The sequence below is a fragment of the Trichoderma breve genome, chromosome 2, assembly GCF_028502605.1.
Source record: "Trichoderma breve strain T069 chromosome 2, whole genome shotgun sequence".
NCBI classification, from domain to species: domain Eukaryota; kingdom Fungi; phylum Ascomycota; class Sordariomycetes; order Hypocreales; family Hypocreaceae; genus Trichoderma; species Trichoderma breve.
The window spans coordinates 3,341,158-3,358,837 of record NC_079233.1 but is presented as its reverse complement, the minus strand read 5'-3'; the positions used below and the strand labels follow the sequence as shown (position 1 = coordinate 3,358,837).

Sequence of the window (17,680 nt, the reverse complement as noted above, 5' to 3'; positions counted from 1 at the left end):
TGTCTACGACTCGCCAAGTTTTCATATCAACGTACTACTAACACCAAATTTAGAGAGAATCTCGTCGGAAATGTCCATTGATTTTGCCATAACGATGTGATTTACATGACCTAGGTAGCCTCCATCCCACTGCTGGTCACCATTACATCTGATACTGCAGCTACAACCACATTATGCTGCTCGCCAAGAAATCTAGGTTCAAATTGTCCCCATAACAAACAACAAACAAACAGCAAATATTATCCCACCGCATTTCATCGCACCTAACTACCCTCCGAAATTATCAAATGATGGCTATTATACTGATTCCCAGATGTATCCGTCATCAAGTCGCTTCAGCCCACGCGGAGTCCAGTGCCAGACTCCTTGGCGGACGGCTGATTCGATGGCCTCACGCTTGACGGGTTGAGGAAGAGCATTCGCGCGACAAGCCGCGGCATCACAACCATTGTCGCTCCAGCCGAATTTGAAGTCATCTCCCCACCAGACTCGTACTTCATTGCCAACACGGAGATTGATCAGAATCGACGTGATGTTCGTGTAGCCACCAAACGACACAGGGGTCAACCGGCAGTTCCCATGAGGGAAGTTGGGGCATGCTGGAATATGCTTCGTCTCAGACCAGGCTATTGATTCCTCTCTTTGCGAAACGTCGTTGTAGCGGTATGCTGAAACTTCAAAGTCACACCAGTTTTCGGCACCTTCTGCCGCACAGCCAAGGCTCGCGCCCTGGAAGTCAAATCTGAAGCAGTGATTTGGAGCATTTGGACCAACACCAATCTCAGCAGTGTCCCCCGCATTAGAATGAGCTGATAAAGGCAGGGATGGTGGCATAAATTCCACAAGCTGGCCGCCGGACGAAGGATTGTAAGATTGAGAGGTTTGGGACGATGGGGGCGCGATGAGGAACCCTTGAGAGAACCAGATATCGCGAGAAGGATTGAAGAATGGACCAGCCTTGGTATCATCAAACTATTCAAATTAGCGATGGGCATGACAGGAGGTGAGAGGCATATGATGTACTTACGTCGAGTGTAAAATTGCCAATCTTTCCACCAGTAGGACACATAGGGCTGAAATCTGATCCGTCCACAGCAGAAGCTTGCGGTGGCACGGAATCTGTCACAGAAGGAAGAACGGGAGTAAAGGGGCTCGGGATACTAAAGGCCGGAAAGGAGAGAGTAGCACTAGAGTTGTCCCACACAAACTCTGACATTACTGACCTATGCTAGGTTAGAAATTGTATATAGGGAGATCATATGTGACTTACTCTTGCTGACGTCGCATGACACGTCGATTAGGAAGAGTAACAGTCGCCATGGTAGTAAGAGGAAAGTTGATGGTGTAGGTGGTGGTTTGCTCCGGTATGACGTTGGTCCATGTACTAGTCTGGAGAGCCGTTGCAAGATGCGATGGGCCACTTGGAAGCGAGCCGTAGGCATTATTTGACAGCGGCGAAGATTCCAACACTGGAGCTTGATTGTTCCACTCGTCACCGTACGGAATGAGAGAGGCAGGCCGTCCATCAGGACCATTGGTGACAGTAAAAGTCGAAGTGCGGGTACCAGTGACAGTCCCTGTTGGTTCCGCAAGGCCAGAAACCACTGCAGATGGCGGCAAAACAACTGGCAGACCAGTGCCAAAAGATCCGTATTGAGTGAGGGTAGGAAGGTTGATCAGACTCCCACTCGGGGCCCCAAGATTGGCACCACTCGGCAAACCGACAATAGTCTGAACAACAGGCGTTGCCATGCCATCTGGTCCTAGTGTGGTAACCGTAATGCAGGTGGTGAAAAGTCCACTTCCAGCAGGAGTAGCAGAAAGACCTCCTTGGGGAAGAGGAAGACCGGTTTGGGCAGGAACAAGAGAAGGGTACCCAAGGTTGGTTTGGGCAGGCAAAGCATTGCCTAGACCACTGGTAGGGATGACAAGGGTTTGGATAGCAGGCGTTGTAAATCCATCTGGTCCTATAACGCCGACTGTGATGCAAGTTGTGGCAAAATTACCTCCCTCTGGAAGGTTTGGGGTGCCTTGTGGAAAGCCAGAAGCTTGAGCAGGAGGCAGAGGCAGTCCGTTGGTAACTGCAGGAAGAGTGCTGCTCGCGAGCACAACAAAGGTGGACTCAACAACTGTGGGAACACCGTCAGGTCCCAGGACAGTATAACTCGTGCAAGTCGTGACGGCACTCGCACCTCCAACATTCGTTCCAAACTGTGAAGGAAAACCAGAAACTCCGCTAACTTGGCTTGGGACTCCAGTGACGACGTTGGCGGGAATCGCGCCGGCAGTCGGGTTTGGAACGACCCAAGTGGTACCAATGACAGTTGGGAGGCCATCAGGTCCCAGTACTGTATAGCTTGTGCAAGTTGTACTGCCATCCACGCTCACGCCAGCCGCCGTTCCAGCAGTTTGAGTTGGGATGCCCGTGACCTGATTTGGGAATCCACCTACGGAATTCGGACCAGAGATACCCAGCTGCGTGTTCGTCGGTGCGGGCACCAGCCAGGAGGACTCAATGACAGTTGGAAGTCCATCAGGGCCAAGAACAGTGAACTCAGTGTGTGTCGCGATGACTGGTCCGCCAGGCAAGCCCGTGATGACACTGGGGTTGGTTGGGAGACCGGAGAGAAGGCTAGAAGGAAATCCAGAAGGAAACCCAGAAGGAAAGCCTGATGGAAAACCTGAAGGAAGGCCGGAGAGAAGGCCGGTGGGAAAGCCAGAAGGAAGGCCGGAGAGAAGGCTAGAGGGGAAACCCGATGGAAGGCCTGATGGAAGACCTGATGGGAAATCCGATTGGAAACCAGAAGGGAAGCCAGCAGTGGCTGTTGGGAAGTCGACCCAAGTAGAGTGGACGACTGTGGGAACTCCATTGGGCCCAAGGATGGTGTAGCTGGTGCACATGGTCTCACCTGCCGTTGCTAAGACGCCTGAAGTTTCTGAGGCACCGCCTGGAGTGAAGCCAGAGGTCGGAGCGGTGACTGTGGGAAAAGGTTGGCCAGCGCCATTGCCATTGCCGTTGCTGGGTTGGGCGCCAGGGAATTCGAGGACTGTTGGTTTCCCATCTGAGCCAATGACTGTCACTTGAATAGGATGGTTGCCGTTCCCACCAGCGCCTGTACCAGTTGGTGAAGAGTACTCTGATGGTTGTCCGCCATTGGGGTTGGAAGAAATGTTAGGGAAGTCATCCCCATTGCCGTATGCGGAGTTCTCAGGAGGAACAGCGGTAGGAGAACCAACAACCGGTCCAGCGCTGAAAGATGACTGTCCATCTGATGGTGTGGGATGTTCCCAAGGCTCAGACATCGGTAAATTGCTGGGCCAAGGTGTCTGTGAAGGGGAACCACCAGGGTAGTCCGCGGAGGTCTCAGCAGGGTCAGAAGCGCCATCAGTGTAGACAGGGGCGGACGGATCATCAGATGGAAAAGCGTTTGATGAATCAGGATCGCTGCCCCAAACGTCGATTGTGAGTGTGGTGAAGGGTTTGACACTGGTGTGTGCGGCCTCAACAGATTCAGCTGAAGAAATTGGGATGGGTGTAGTAGGGAACGCAGTTTGATGAATGGTCTGGTCAGGGTCAAAGTCACTGGGCTGGATAACACCGGAAGGTGTAAGATGGCTAGTAGGATATACAGTGACAAAAACTGTTGTGACGACTTGGAGAGCGCAGGTAGACATGCCAGGGGTTGAACCGGGGAGATTTCCAGGGAGGCCAGCAGGAGAGCCATTGGAATTTCCACTTGGATTTCCATAGGCATTGCCATTGGGGTCATCATTGAAGCCGCCGTTTGGAGATCCGGCAGGAAGGCCAGCAGAGTTGCCATTGCCATTAGGACTATTGCCCCGGTTGCCGCCATGCGTTCTGTAGCAAAGTTAGTATGAGAACCAAGCAGGGAGAAGGGGAAAACAGCCTGTACCCGTAATCTGCCTGAGCACTTGCGTGCTGCACTACGGTACCGGCTACCAAGGCCGTCAAAGAAGTGAAGACCCGCATAATGGGCGAGTACGGTTGGCAAAGTTGGCGTCACGAGATCCGTAAGTGATGTCGGTGCGATGAGTCCAACAGAGGTGGATGTGAATGAGAGACAGAAACAATGAACGAGTAAAGAAAGGCGAAGTCGAAACGAGAGAAAAAAAAAAGTGAGGTGGAAGAGAAAAGAAAAAGAAGAAGAGGGGGGGGAGAAGAGTTTTGATGGCAGCAGAAGAGTACTGCGTGGCCGAGACTGGGAAGGAAGGAACGTCCATCTTATCAACGGCGGTCGTATGATGGCGTGTGTGTGCCTGAGGAAGACGCTGTCTCCTTCCCCAAGTTTGCGGTGTGGTTGGCGAATCTACGCCTCAGAGGGACCGATCCTGCTTCAACTGCATTGCTTATCGACCGAAAAATAGAGCAAGAGCTGTTGACAGCCGAAAAGTTGACGTAACGGTATCGTCTGGGCTCAGGGAGTGGACATTACCGGCGGAAAGAACATCGAGATCTCGCTCATTGTCTAGGTACTAGGTAGGTAGCGACGTGATCGGCTTTGATATCCGTCGTATTCGCATTTTGAATCAAGCAGGCGTGCCTGCCTACCTTAGATGTAATGATGCTTTCGCGAGAGAGACAGGCTGCCCCAAAGAGCAAGGCAGGTGTGGGTGGAAATGCATGCGGGAGCCGATTGTCAGCGTGAATGTGGTGTAAATGCAACAGCGTCTAGCTACCTGTATCCCACAAGTGGTGATAACAGGCGCAAGATGCCATGAGGTTCAGCTATATACGATGTAAGTAGCTTCAGATTGAACGTTGTAGTCCGAACCAGCAGCAGGAAGGATAAATGAAGCATTGTAGACTCATGTGTTACTATTTTGTGGAATATTGTAATATATGGGGGAAACACTCCAAGCTACCGACATGAATGCATACATAATCAACCAGAGCGTTTCTGGTCTGTGTAGACGCAGCATCAGTCAGCCGTAGATGGCTTCGTTGGTCTATAAAGTTGCGATGTAAGACTATTGGATGCCTTCTGAATGTGCTAAGTCACCTAGTCCCGGGCAGCTCATGTGTGCAACAAAGGACCAATTAGCGTCTGGGCCAGACGTCATCTACTACCATGTAAGAAAACCGCACGGCTATTGGCGGGAATCTTGATGCGCAGACACATGCGCCAAACACGGTTGCTTGTGTCACCGCATCGCCTCGACTGACTTCATTTAGGCATCACGGCCAACCTCACAGGCCTCGGCCTCATTTGCATCTTGCCACTACCTATAGACGATGCAGCCATGTCTTCTCACAGCCCGCATAACAACATTTTTCCACCACCCAGAGAACGATGCCCTTCTAGGTTCTGGAACAACCGACCAGTTCTCTACATCAAGCGTGCAGGTATCGCGGCATCCTACCCAATTCGCGGCATCTGGTACTTCACGCGGAACAGAGAATTTTGGCCTCTCCTGTTTGGAAGGCTAATCCCTCTGTCTCTGATCTCATTCTTCGTATACTTTGTCCTCTTCTCGTTCGCGTTCCTTCCGCAATTCTTATTCCTGGCCATCTTCCATGGCTGGGGCGCCTGGTTTAATGCCGTTGTTCTCGTGTTGGGTGAAGGACTAGTGATTGTTCAGGGCTTATTTGAAGGCTTCTTTGTTGACGAATGCCGAGTGGATGTTTTCGACGTAAGCCCACAAGATGAGATGGACCGGTTATTGAAGCTGCAGCTAAATCATCGCTAGGCCACACTTATCAAGCTCTCGCTGAAGGATTTAATAACTCCTCATCGCCTACTGTTTGAAGATGCACCCGATGCAGTTAAAATGTTGGGAAAGCCGACGAGCCCAGCTACCTTCAATCCATGGAGCACAATTCAAATTGTAGAGCTCATCTTCTTTCTTCCTCTCAATCTCATCCCCTATGTCGGAACCTTTGCCTTTATTGTCATAACGGGGACTCGACTGGGGAAACTATCGCATCACCGCTGGTTCCAACTGCGAGGCTTGACGAAGCAAGCCCAAGCGATTGAAATAAAGACACTTGAGTGGGACTACATCTGGTTTGGAACTGTGGCCATGATTCTCGAGCTCATACCGGTGCTATCTTTTTTCTTTCTTCTGACCACAGCAACGGGGGCAGCTATGTGGGCGGCAGACATTGAGAAGTCGAGGAGAAGAGAAGCAGAGTCTGACGCTAGGCAAGCGGCAGCATCTCGTTATACGGATGATTTTGCGTAGGCTTTATAACGACTTCAACGGGTTTCACGAATGGCAGATGCATGGACAATGGATACCTAGGTAGATTATATCATCCCGAAAGCGAATACAATACAATCCATATACCCTCGCAGAGATATACCTGTCTTATACATTGCTGTAACTGTCTGTAGCTCTGCGTAAAGCACCCAGCGATGTCTAACCGTGGCCAGGTACTCGATTGATGCCTGAGTGCCTCTGCTCTGCACTTCTATGTGTGCTCCACCGCTAACCTTAGATCAAGTAGCGTAGCAGAAGGGTAGCTGTTCTGTGGGGAATTCACCAGTGGGCGCCAATTGGCACCAGGCAATGCACTACCATTAGTAAGAATTTACACCAATCATACACCTTTTGGCACCCGTCTAACACCTCTTCGTCATCATTCAGCCTAGAATACCTGCTGCACTTTATGCCACCATACAAGCAACCACCAACCAGCAGCCACCCAACCGACCACAAAGACTCCCAAGCATCGACACTTGACATCTTCTCCGTCACGTCACCTTCTCAATTCCAGCTTCTACACCGAACCATCTCTCAGGGAACGCGACCCCGTAGCAACCATGGCTGACCGAGGCCTCTCCCAGATTCTCTCCCAGCTAAAGCAGTCTCCCCAGATGAGCTATCCCGAGGCCAGCGCCCTCCTCTCCAAGGCCAAACTCAGTCTCCTCAGCCTCAACGCTCTGACTCCCACCCCCTCAACACCCTCGAACCTTCTCGCCCTTGCCCGAGAGACCTATGAGCAAGGTGCCCTGTTCTCTATTCGCGCCAAAAACGCCGATGCCTTCACGCGCTACGTTCAGCAGCTGCAGCCCTTTTACGAGTTGCCGTCAGCTACCCTGCCGCCAAACCTCCCTGAACGCAACAGGGTTACGGGTCTGAGCCTGTTGCTGCTCCTCACTCAGGGTCGCTACGCTGAGTTCCACTCAGAGCTGGAGAGTCTGGCAAACAGAGACGGTGGCGGGGCCGATGTTGAAGGCGACCGATATCTGGGATACCCTGTTCGCCTGGAGAGGTGGCTTATGGAGGGAAGCTATGATCGAGTATGGAAGGCAATGAAGAGCAGCGAAGTCCCCTGCGACGAGTACAGTGTCTTCTCTGAGGTACGTACTTAATGGAGTTCGCTTTGGCAACTTGTGACACATTGGCTAACTGAACGGATGGGGACAGATTCTCAAGAACCAAATCCGATCCGAGATCGCCAGCAGCAGCGAGCGAGCCTACCCAAGCCTTCCGATAAGCTCCACCAAATCGCTATTATTCCTGAATTCAGAAGGAGACGTTATTCAATTTGCCAAGCACCGCGGATGGCTGGTTAAGGAGGGCCATATCTATTTCCCCAACAATGCGGCGGAAGGCAGTGAAGATGGAGTTTACGTCAAAGATATGAGCCAAATGATCATGGAAAATACACTGGGCTATGCTCGCGAGCTGGAAACCATTGTGTAGAGAGCGTCAAACAAGGCATGGTTTGGTTTAGTCACATTAGATGCAACATCTCACAATGCTCAGCAGCATAATTAATTATTTATCAAAAAAGGTTCCAAAAAACATGATATAATGGCACCATTTATATATGTAATCGAGCTTGATACAGCTGTTCACTGCTCTCAATCACCACTAAAGCCTCTCCCCACCAGCCACATCCCCCAATACCATTTCGTTAGATTCCATGACTATGATATTGTTACGCCCCTTTTGAGCCCCCCTTTTACAATTCCAAGTCCAAATTAGGTGTCTATGAAAACAATCTTAAACCGCTACCATGCTTGCCAATCTCGCAAACTCCACACACTCTACAAACTGATCCCTTGAAGCTAGAGTGGTACTTCGAGCCATCAAACGCACACTCCTCGAATGGCGCACCGCTATAGATTGGAGTATGGCTGGCGGCGCAAATTTCGAATTCTGCAAATTGATCGAATTCGATTTCAATGCTGTCATTTGGATTCCTTTCACACTGAGCTTTCGTCTTCTTGGCCTATTATTTGAAGTATCTCGTTAGAACTTGAAAGAAAAAAAAAAGGGTTCAAGGATCAAGGCAAGTTTCGTTCATCACTTACATTCTCAACGATCTTGCTGGAACCTCCATTAGCAATGATACGGTTTGCAAAACCCAAAGCCGAGTTATAGTTCTTGCTCTTTATCGCCACCTTGATGGCACTAAGCAGTGCAATCTGTCGATGAGGCACCTCGATCTTGGGAATGGTGAAATAGGCGGATAGCTCCAAGCTCTTCTTGAGTTTCGCGGGGTCTTGAGCGATCTCATCAAGTGAACCAAGGTTTCTCCTGGCAAGCTCAATGTTCATCGCAATGCTGTACTCTCTCGCTGAAACAATCAGTTTCTTTGCCTCCGCCACTTCGCTCTCGCTGGAAACTGCATTGACAAGGATGGCATGAAGGATACCCTGGAAGATCTGGGCACCGTCTTCCAACTTATTCGCCTTCATTGAGTCGTAGCCCCTTTGCAAATCATTGGAGGCCAGATGCTCCAGATCGCGTGGGATGATAGGCAGAACTTTTCGAAGGTCCGTTTCATCAACGGTACGGCGAACGTAGTTGACGAGAGGAGGCAAGTTGGAAAGTGCCGGAAGGAAAGTCTTGGAAGACTGGTACACTTCCAAGAATCGAGGCTTCAGAGGAGCAAATTCGACTGCGCCAACTTGTCGGTTCAAGAGCTGCATGGCCGTTTCAAATGAGCCTCCAGCAACGTGATCAACAGCCAAAGGCGAGTTTCGCGCCCAGACATCGGCCTCGCAGCTTCCAGCACCACCTGCTTCCGCGCTATCGACATTCACAAAGTCGTTTTCGATTTCAGGAACCTCGTCATCACCCATATCCCAGCCTGCCGCATCATCGTCATCTTCTCCAGGGATAGCAGCGAGTCCGCCTGCCGGTTCCTCCTTTGCAACATGCTCAGCGTCGGCTCCGTTGGCGAGATTTGGTTCATCTTCGAGTGACAAGCCCTCTACCTGACCAAGAAGAGCGTTTTCGAAGTAAGACTGTGAGCTAGCTTTGGTGGGCCAGTTGCGTTTGAACGTCGACACCACAGGTTTTGATGGTACCAACGGTTGGCCTATGGTGGGCATGGTTAGCTGGTCTTCTGTGAGACCAGAAGCCTCAAGAATAGCTTCGCATTCTTCCTGCAGCCCATGGGATTTGGCCGTTGTATACGCAAGTGGGTCTATGAAACGGTTAGTACTCCATGCAATGGTAAGAGGGGATGGGCTCACGTACACAAATCGATCTCCTTCAACATTTGAATGCGGTCTTCCACATCGCCAAGGTAGATGGCATTCTGAAATCGCGAGGTGAAATCTCCACGATGCTCCGCAATCTTGGCCATTCGTGCAAGCTTGGAGTGATCACCTGTTGCCAGATAGAGGAACGACAGCTTATCGAACTGCTTCAGTTTCTGGTAGCACATCTCCACAATCTGGTGGTTGCCATGGGCCAATGCTTCGGTGCCCAGTCGAGTCCAGAACTTTGGCTTGTCCAGCTCCTTGGCCATCTCCACAGCAACTTCTAGATTGCCACATTCGATTGCCAGGTCAAACCGAGTCGTTGGGTCCTGAACAAATTGCAGCGCAATTTCGGGATAGCCCTTCTTCTGGAGGTATGAAATAATAGACTGGCCCACAAGACTAGAAGTACGGATGATGTGAAGCATTTCTTCATAGTTTCGCTTGACCAATGCCATTTTGAAGCGATATTCCGTTGGGTCGATACGAAGAATACGAGGCTTCGCTGCTCGATCTAAGCAGTAGACATTTCGGCCCTTGACGCGGACAAGGTATACCGTCTGGTCAAGTGTCCGAACGATGCCATTGTCGCCGTTCAGCAAAGCATATTTAACATGGTTCAGGGTCGAGTACAGAAGAATGCCCGCATCATCCCAGGTGGCGCTCTTGATGCGGATAGTCTCATGTAAAGTGCTGATCTGCTCAAGAGACTTTGTCACAATGGTCACGTTGTGCTTGCTCAACAAGGCGGCGTAAAGGCCATCGTTCGACCACACAATGTATTTGACACCATTGATGGAAAGCTCTGCAGTGCTCTTCTTCTGCTGGATATCGTAAAGATACACAGTCGTTGGCGTAATAATAAGAAGGTTACCAGTGCCTCCAAAGTATATATCAGTAGTTCCAGTTGGAGGCTTGAACGAACGAGCAGTGTTGTTTGACAGATCTTTGATATCAATGGTTTGGTTTGCAACATTGAGGACAGCGAAACGATTTCTGGCAACGAAAATGGCGGAGTTTCCTGATCCCCGTTTGGACTCGGTAGGCTCAATTACACCAGATCCATCTCTAGGCAGATTCAGGAGTTCGTAAGAGCCACCATCATTAGGAGTGGTGACGAGAATAGATCTCTCAGCAGGGTTGTAAGACAGTGTCCGAGGGCTGACCCAAGGGCTTCCCAGTTTCTTGAGAGACAGGAGCGTCGGGCTTTCTACATCTTTCTGGAAATCGTACGACCTGACGTGCTTCTCCTTGGTGATGTAGAACAGGGTGTTTTGGTGGACAGCCGAAGCAGGACGCTCGCGTTCCAACTTGAAAACCATGACACCATTGTCATGGCCAGCTGCGAACAAATTGATTTCAGGGTGAGCTGCGATAACCCAAAAGCGGTCATTTTCCCTCTTAAAGGATTGCACAGCAGTCCTCTTATTGAGATCCCAGACACGAATCGTTTTGTCTTCTCCTGCCGACAGAATCAGGTCTTGGTGGGGGTGGAACAGACAGCCCGAGGCATTCTGGAAATGGCCACGACAAGTGTCTACTTCCCAAGCTTTAGTTTCACTCATGCGCCAGAGCTTCACCAGGCGGTCATCGCCGGCCGAAACAATCAGCGGCATAGTGGGGTGGAAAGCCACCCAATTGACACCACGATCATGGCCCTCCAGAACAAACTTGACAACAGCATCTGTGTTTCCAAACATATCAGTTTGGTTTTGATTTGCACGCGCAATTTGGTCTTCGTAGCTCATCGACGTCGGCGCTGAGTGCTTCTTTCGCAGGCCCGAAATATCCCAAACACGAACTGACTGATCAAGAGAGGCTGATACCACCAGATCTTCTTTGGGGTGGAACTGGGCGCACATGGCATAGTGGTTGTGGCCGGTCATGGTACAAACTGAGAGAGAATTAGCGATCTATTGTGTTATCGCACCCGATGGTAATGCAACGTACTCAAGCTGCGGTTCTGCCAGTTCCAAATTCGAATTGTCTGGTCATCGGACGAAGACAGAATCCATGGAAGCTCGTGATGAAAGAAGACGGTTCGGACATAGTCGAGATGGCCGTTCAGTGTGAAGAGGCATCGTCGGGTCTGGTACGACCAGACTTTGATCTTGTAATCGTCGCCGCCAGATACGAAGAGTGGCTGTGTTTTATGGAAATCAACGCCGCGGACCGGGCCATCGTGCTCTTCGAATCGATCTATCAATGTTCCCATCCGATAATCCCAGAGCTGGATAGTGGAGGAGTGAAGGGCCACAAGGATCCATGGTCTAATACACCAAATCAGTTCCCTGAGTATTATCGCTCAACATAGGAGGCATGTAGCTACCTTTTCGGGTGAAACGCGATTCCTTTGGCCCTGGAGGATTTCGATTCAAACTGAGGGGCATTAGTTTGGCATCTTGAGCTGGGCAGCTCTTGGACGGCATACCTTGGTCAACATTCCTGGGGAAGACTGCATTCTGGCGGAGGGTTGAGGTCGGAGCCTCGCACATCAAGGGAAAAGAGCGATTAGACAGAAGAATACAGGTTGGAGGGTATGTCGACGGATGGCTAAATCGGTCGTGATTGACCACGACAGCTATTCAGAGCCTAGCCAGAAGGTCAGCATAAAAAGGAGCGAGATGGAACAGTGCGTCAACAAGCTTCCAATTGAGCATCGTGTCCATCTCCAATTGTGGGTATTGCGCCAGTCGCAGCCCCGCAATCTCATTGGACGTGACATCTCACCGCCTTGGCTGCCTCACCCCTCTTATATGGCCTAGGTTCATACGCCACTACCCCTTTGTTACATATTGAGCAGTCTATTGAATATATATGCATAGATATGACGCGTTTCAGCTTACAAGTAGGCGCTTCATAATGGAATAAAAGAGGAACTATTGAATCAATATCCAGAATATTATTTTTCTTTATAATAATTCAAGTGCAATGAATAGCTAGAAGCTAAGATATATAATAATTTTATATTCCATGGATTAGAACACAATAATGGCAGCAGATTCGTTCAGACATTTCTATAAACGTAACTCTATAAATAAGGAATCAGCCGCATATTCACATAATATGTTGCTTACTAGAATCGTATGACAAAGACTAGCTGTCCTTTTAACGCCCTGTTAGTTGCACTCGCTGATACCATAGCGACCCCTGATTGTAGACTGTGGGGGAGCTTTGATACATGCGGGACAGTTTTGGGGGGGCACGTTTTCGTATATGAACCTATAGCTGTACGCTTTTGGACAGCTATCTAGATTGAACACACGTTACCGACTTTTCCTTTATCGCATCATTCGAGAGGGCAAATTCCCTCCTCGGACGTAATTGCTCTGCAATCGCAGTCCGTCTGCTTGTCTCTTTGGTCAATCGTGCTGCATGTCCCAAAATAAGTTCGTCGAAGGATTACTTTGGTATTCCGCTCGTCCTTGATCACCCATCATGGCACGGCATCGTTGCTGGCCATGGAACTTAACAGTCGGTCTTATGCTTGCTCTGCAAGCTCATGGCACTCCCTCTGTGAACGTGGGCATGAATGCAGCTTTCCCTGCCGGCCCATATCTCCTTGAACTCTTGTACTTATCCAATGCCCTTTCTTTCTTCTATAGGCTTGAGCAAGTACTAAACAGATGATAGAGAAACCGCAGCGGCAGAGAATTCCTCCGCATATTTCCCTCTCCTAGACCGAATTGCAGCTGGATCCTTTGTTTCCGCCTCTACAGATGCTGCTTTGTATTCTGAGGTTCTCAATGTCTTGCAGCAAGAGGGTAGCATATCTGGCTCCGAAGCCTTGTCTACATTCAAGCTTGCTTTGTCCTTGCGATCGGCTGCCCCTCGGATAGAAGCTCATTATCAGCACTACACAACCGCGGTCGCACCCACAGTTGACGATTCCGAATGTGTGAATTGGGTGCTACTGGAGGGAAACCAATATTGTACTCCCGAATTGGATAAAGTCAACAGAGAAGGCCTGCTTTCTCTGTAAGTACATCTCATTGAGTTGTAGAGCGGATTCTGATCTTTGAAATAGCCAAGCCAAGCATTTGCCATTCGATCGAGCTCTTGGCACCGGTAAAGAAGCCATTCTCTATGCCGACCCAACTTCCAGCACATTTGGGGAGTTTCACAAGGCTCTTTCCAAGGCCGCAAGGGAAGGTTCTTTGAGTTATCGGGTTAGATACCGCCGGACTGAAGCAACACATGCAGCAGCTCTCCCAATGAGCGGGTATGGTGTTGAGCTCGCACTGAAGAGAACCGATTACATTGTCATCGATGACCGAGTACACGAAGACGCAGCTCATCATGAGAGCCCTAGTTCAAGCACCAACCTTGATGACAGTGAGGATGTTGCCGACATCAAGCCTTTAGCGGCATCAGATCTCTCATCACTCGGAATGAAAGCAGCCTCGTTTGTACTACAAAGCGACGAGCCGTTGGGGACCCTAATAAAACTTACACAGGATTTGCCCAAGTTTCTGACGTCAGTTGTTGCTCAGAATGTGTCTACACAATTTGAAGAAGAGTTCCAAAACAACGGCATAAAGGGGGTACCAGATGGAGTGAATGCTCTATTTGTGAATGGCGTTCAAGTCAGTGAACGTCAGATTGATCCCTTTGCTCTTATCGACAGACTACGCCAAGAGCGGAAACTTATTGATGGTTTCCGTACCCTTGGCCTTAGTGGGAAACAAGCGGTATCTATCCTTGGACATCAAGCTGTATCCATGGCAAAGGGCTCCAATGAACCGCTGCGATACGACTGGACAGATCGTCTTGAAGATGGCCGAGTTTTAATATGGCTAAATGACCTCGAAAATGATGCGGCATACGAAGACTACCCAAAAACATTGGCAGCGGTAGGTCACAAGAGAATGCATGAAGAAAGACCGAAAGCTAACGTTACTAGTTGCTACGAGGAGCATATCCTGGACAACTCCCCCCTATTGCAAAAAATGTCTTCACTCTTGTGGCGCCTGTCGATTTTTCAAACCCAGAAGACGTATCGTTCATTGCGCAATTACTATCATTCATTTCACGTGGCCTTACTATCAGATTTGGTCTCGTTCCTTTGGTATCAACGCCTGAGGCTACCGCGAAAGCCAAGATAGTTTATCACATTTTCGAGAATTATGGCATCCAGGGCCTTACCAGCTATTTAGAGCGACTTCAAGATCCTACTACAGCATCAACCAACGAGGAGCTTTTCGCAGAAGTAACCAGGGACCAAAAACTCCTTGAAGATTCGGAAAAGATGGAGCTCGTCGAAGTCCTTGAAAAGGAGGGTTACGAGCAACAGCTCAAACTTTCCCAGAAATGGATTGATCGCTTGAAAGCTGAAACTCCGGTTCGGCCGGTATTTTTCAACGGCCTGTTAATTCCGCGCGATGACAATTGGCTGCAGGGACTGGGAATGCTGATCGGAGAAGATCTTCAGACTGTGCAAAAGGGAGTCTTTCACGGCATTCTCACTGATGATGACTGGGCTCCAGGGATTTTCCTCAGCAATGCAATTACCAGGAGGAACAGCTACATCTCCCCTGACGACGAGAAAAAGAGTCTCGTGGTGCTCAACATAAACAAAATTTATAATGAACATGCAGACCTGTTTGAGATCATCCCGGTTCTCGATGCCCTTGCAGAGTCACAAAGGGAAGACTGGGCAGTAGTAACCGTCATCACCGATATTATAACAACAAGTGGCAAAGAGCTGGTTTTGGCCGCTCTGGAGTTCAAACGCCGTAACCCAGGAGTCAGGATCGAATTTGTTCACAATCCAGTGGCTACTGTTGGCGCTGCAGCCGTAAATGATGCCCTCCGAGCCAACCAAGGATTGTTGGGCAATGTTCAGGATGCAGACGAGCTTGCAAAATTGTTGGAAGCACAGTCTGAGGATCTTAATGCCGATTACTTTGAGGTTCTAGAGCGATTCCTTGGTGCCTCTAAGATACTCTCGGGAACTCAGATGATTATGCTAAACGGCCGGGTGATTGGACCCATTTCTGAAGAATCTCAGTTCGATGTTGATGACTTTCAACAATTTCTAGATGTTGAACGGACGAAGCGCATCCTCCCTGTATACGCAGCAATCGAAGAACTTGGCCTGGGGGATACACTATCTACTCCAATTGACGCTGCTAAGTTAACGTCTATCACCGCCCTTTCCACCATTTCCGATCTGCCTGAAGGAATATTCGAGTCAACAACATCTGCCCGAACTACTCTCTACAACACCTGGGAGTCAACTCATACAACCATTGAAGCAGGTGATGAAGAAGCTGCGAGCATCTACATAGTTGGCCTCGTAAATCCAGTCAGCGAGCAAGGCCAAAGGTGGGCTCCTATCTTGAAGGTGCTCTCTGAGCTAGAGGGTGTTCACCTGAAGCTTTTCATCAACCCTTCGGCAAAGATTGAAGAACTTCCAGTGAAGCGATTTTTCCGTTATGTGTTGGAGTCGGAGCCGTCATTCAATGAAAATGGAAGCGTTAAGAGGTTGGAGGCTACTTTCAGCAGCCTGCCCTCTGAAGCCCTGTTGACAACTGCTGTTGATGTGCCACCTGCATGGCTGGTAGCGCCTCTGATTTCGATTCATGATCTCGACAACATCAAATTGAGCGCGGTGAAGACCGACGTCCACGCAACCTATGAGCTGAAGCATATTCTTATCGAGGGACATTCTAGGGAAGGCAAAGGGGGGGCGCCACGAGGAACCCAGTTAGTTCTTGCTACGGAGAACAACACCCCCGTTACGGACACCATAATCATGTCGAACCTAGGATTCTTCCAATTCAAGGCAAATCCTGGAGTTTACACTATTCAGCTGAAGGAAGGTCGTAGCGCCGAGATATATGAGATTGAAAGTATTGGTGCCCAGGGATGGAATCCTGTGCCTGGTGATAACGGCACCGAGCTCGCATTGATTGACTTCCAAGGCGTGACCCTATATCCCCGTCTCCAAAGACGGAGCGGCATGGAAATGGAGGATGTCCTCCAAGAAAAAGACCCTCAAGAAAATATCCTGGTTGCCAAAGGACGCAAACTGGCGGAAGGGCTTTTCGGCGGAAAATCCAAGAAGAAATCGCTTTCTGAACAGGAACACGCAGAGATCAACATCTTCTCTGTAGCCAGTGGCCACCTCTACGAGCGAATGCTGAATATCATGATGGTCTCAGTGATGCGTCACACAAAGCACACTGTCAAGTTCTGGTTCATTGAACAATTTCTTTCCCCCTCCTTCAAGGAGTTCATTCCACACATGGCCAAGGAGTACGGGTTTAAATACGAGATGGTATCATACAAGTGGCCTCACTGGCTACGGCAACAGAAGGAGAAACAGCGCGAGATCTGGGGCTACAAGATCCTGTTTTTGGATGTCTTGTTCCCCCTGTCTTTGGACAAGGTCATATTCGTGGATGCCGATCAGATTGTGCGCACCGATATGATGAGTCTGATGAACCTCGATCTCGAAGGTGCTCCGTATGGATTCACCCCAATGTGCGATTCTCGCACCGAGATGGAAGGCTTCCGTTTCTGGAAAACCGGATATTGGGCAAACTACCTCCGCGGCCGGCCATACCACATCTCAGCCCTTTACGTCGTCGACTTGCGCCGTTTCCGAGAGCTCGCTGCCGGTGACCGCCTTCGCCAACAATACCACACTCTTTCCGCTGACCCCAACAGTCTCGCCAATCTGGACCAAGACCTGCCGAACCATATGCAGTTCCAGATCCCCATCCACAGCTTACCCCAGGAGTGGCTCTGGTGTGAGACTTGGTGCAGTGACGAAAGCCTCAGCGAAGCTCGCACCATTGACCTGTGCAACAATCCTCTGACAAAAGAGCCTAAGCTTGACCGAGCGAGGAGGCAAGTCCCTGAGTGGGTTACCTATGATGAAGAGATCGCAGCCTTGAGCAAGCTCTCCAAGGGAGAAGCAGGAAGCACCGACAAGGAAAGGCTTTCTGACGATAGAGACTCGAGAGCAGCAGAGTCGCATGGCAAGAACACCAAGAGTCGGAACCTAGAGAGTGAAAAGACACACACGATGGACGAACTGTGAAGAGAGGATATATGGGTATATATGTATTAGATTTGAATCGCCACCTAAGCAATCTATCCTTTTTTTTCCTTTGAGGCCAGTTCATTCATATAGGTACATACCAACGTCACGAGATATAGGCAGCTGGATAGTCTTCAAAAAAAAAAAACCGGGAAAAAAGTCTATT

At 49.7% G+C, this 17,680-nt stretch overlaps 5 protein-coding genes across 5 annotated transcripts; 3 read left to right on the top strand and 2 right to left on the bottom strand.

Annotated features, from left to right (window-relative positions):
* Positions 1–297: 297 nt before the first annotated feature.
* On the bottom strand, positions 298–3,991 carry T069G_03223 (uncharacterized protein; the record flags this gene model as incomplete). Its single annotated transcript, XM_056170433.1, has 4 exons — positions 298–972; positions 1,028–1,223; positions 1,271–3,859; positions 3,915–3,991. 4 exons carry the CDS (start codon positions 3,989–3,991, stop codon positions 298–300), a joined length of 3,537 nt encoding a protein of 1,178 aa, XP_056031325.1.
* A 1,271-nt stretch (positions 3,992–5,262) lies between these two features.
* On the top strand, positions 5,263–6,128 carry T069G_03222 (uncharacterized protein; the record flags this gene model as incomplete). Its single annotated transcript, XM_056170432.1, has 3 exons — positions 5,263–5,652; positions 5,710–6,026; positions 6,095–6,128. The coding sequence occupies 3 exons, from the start codon at positions 5,263–5,265 to the stop codon at positions 6,126–6,128; spliced, it is 741 nt and encodes a 246-aa protein (XP_056031324.1).
* A 657-nt stretch (positions 6,129–6,785) lies between these two features.
* On the top strand, positions 6,786–7,671 carry T069G_03221 (CSN8/PSMD8/EIF3K family domain-containing protein; the record flags this gene model as incomplete). The annotated part of the gene is made up of 2 exons (XM_056170431.1): positions 6,786–7,325; positions 7,393–7,671. 2 exons carry the CDS (start codon positions 6,786–6,788, stop codon positions 7,669–7,671), a joined length of 819 nt encoding a protein of 272 aa, XP_056031323.1.
* Positions 7,672–7,933: 262 nt separating this feature from the next.
* T069G_03220 (coatomer WD associated region domain-containing protein) lies at positions 7,934–11,925 on the bottom strand (the record flags this gene model as incomplete). The annotated part of the gene is made up of 7 exons (XM_056170430.1): positions 7,934–7,960; positions 8,027–8,203; positions 8,286–9,406; positions 9,460–11,358; positions 11,415–11,734; positions 11,794–11,843; positions 11,896–11,925. The coding sequence occupies 7 exons, from the start codon at positions 11,923–11,925 to the stop codon at positions 7,934–7,936; spliced, it is 3,624 nt and encodes a 1,207-aa protein (XP_056031322.1).
* Positions 11,926–12,902: 977 nt separating this feature from the next.
* Positions 12,903–17,514, top strand: T069G_03219 (UDP-glucose:Glycoprotein glucosyltransferase domain-containing protein; the record flags this gene model as incomplete). Its single annotated transcript, XM_056170429.1, has 4 exons — positions 12,903–13,036; positions 13,098–13,442; positions 13,492–14,317; positions 14,368–17,514. The coding sequence occupies 4 exons, from the start codon at positions 12,903–12,905 to the stop codon at positions 17,512–17,514; spliced, it is 4,452 nt and encodes a 1,483-aa protein (XP_056031321.1).
* Between the last annotated feature and the right edge of the window lie 166 nt (positions 17,515–17,680).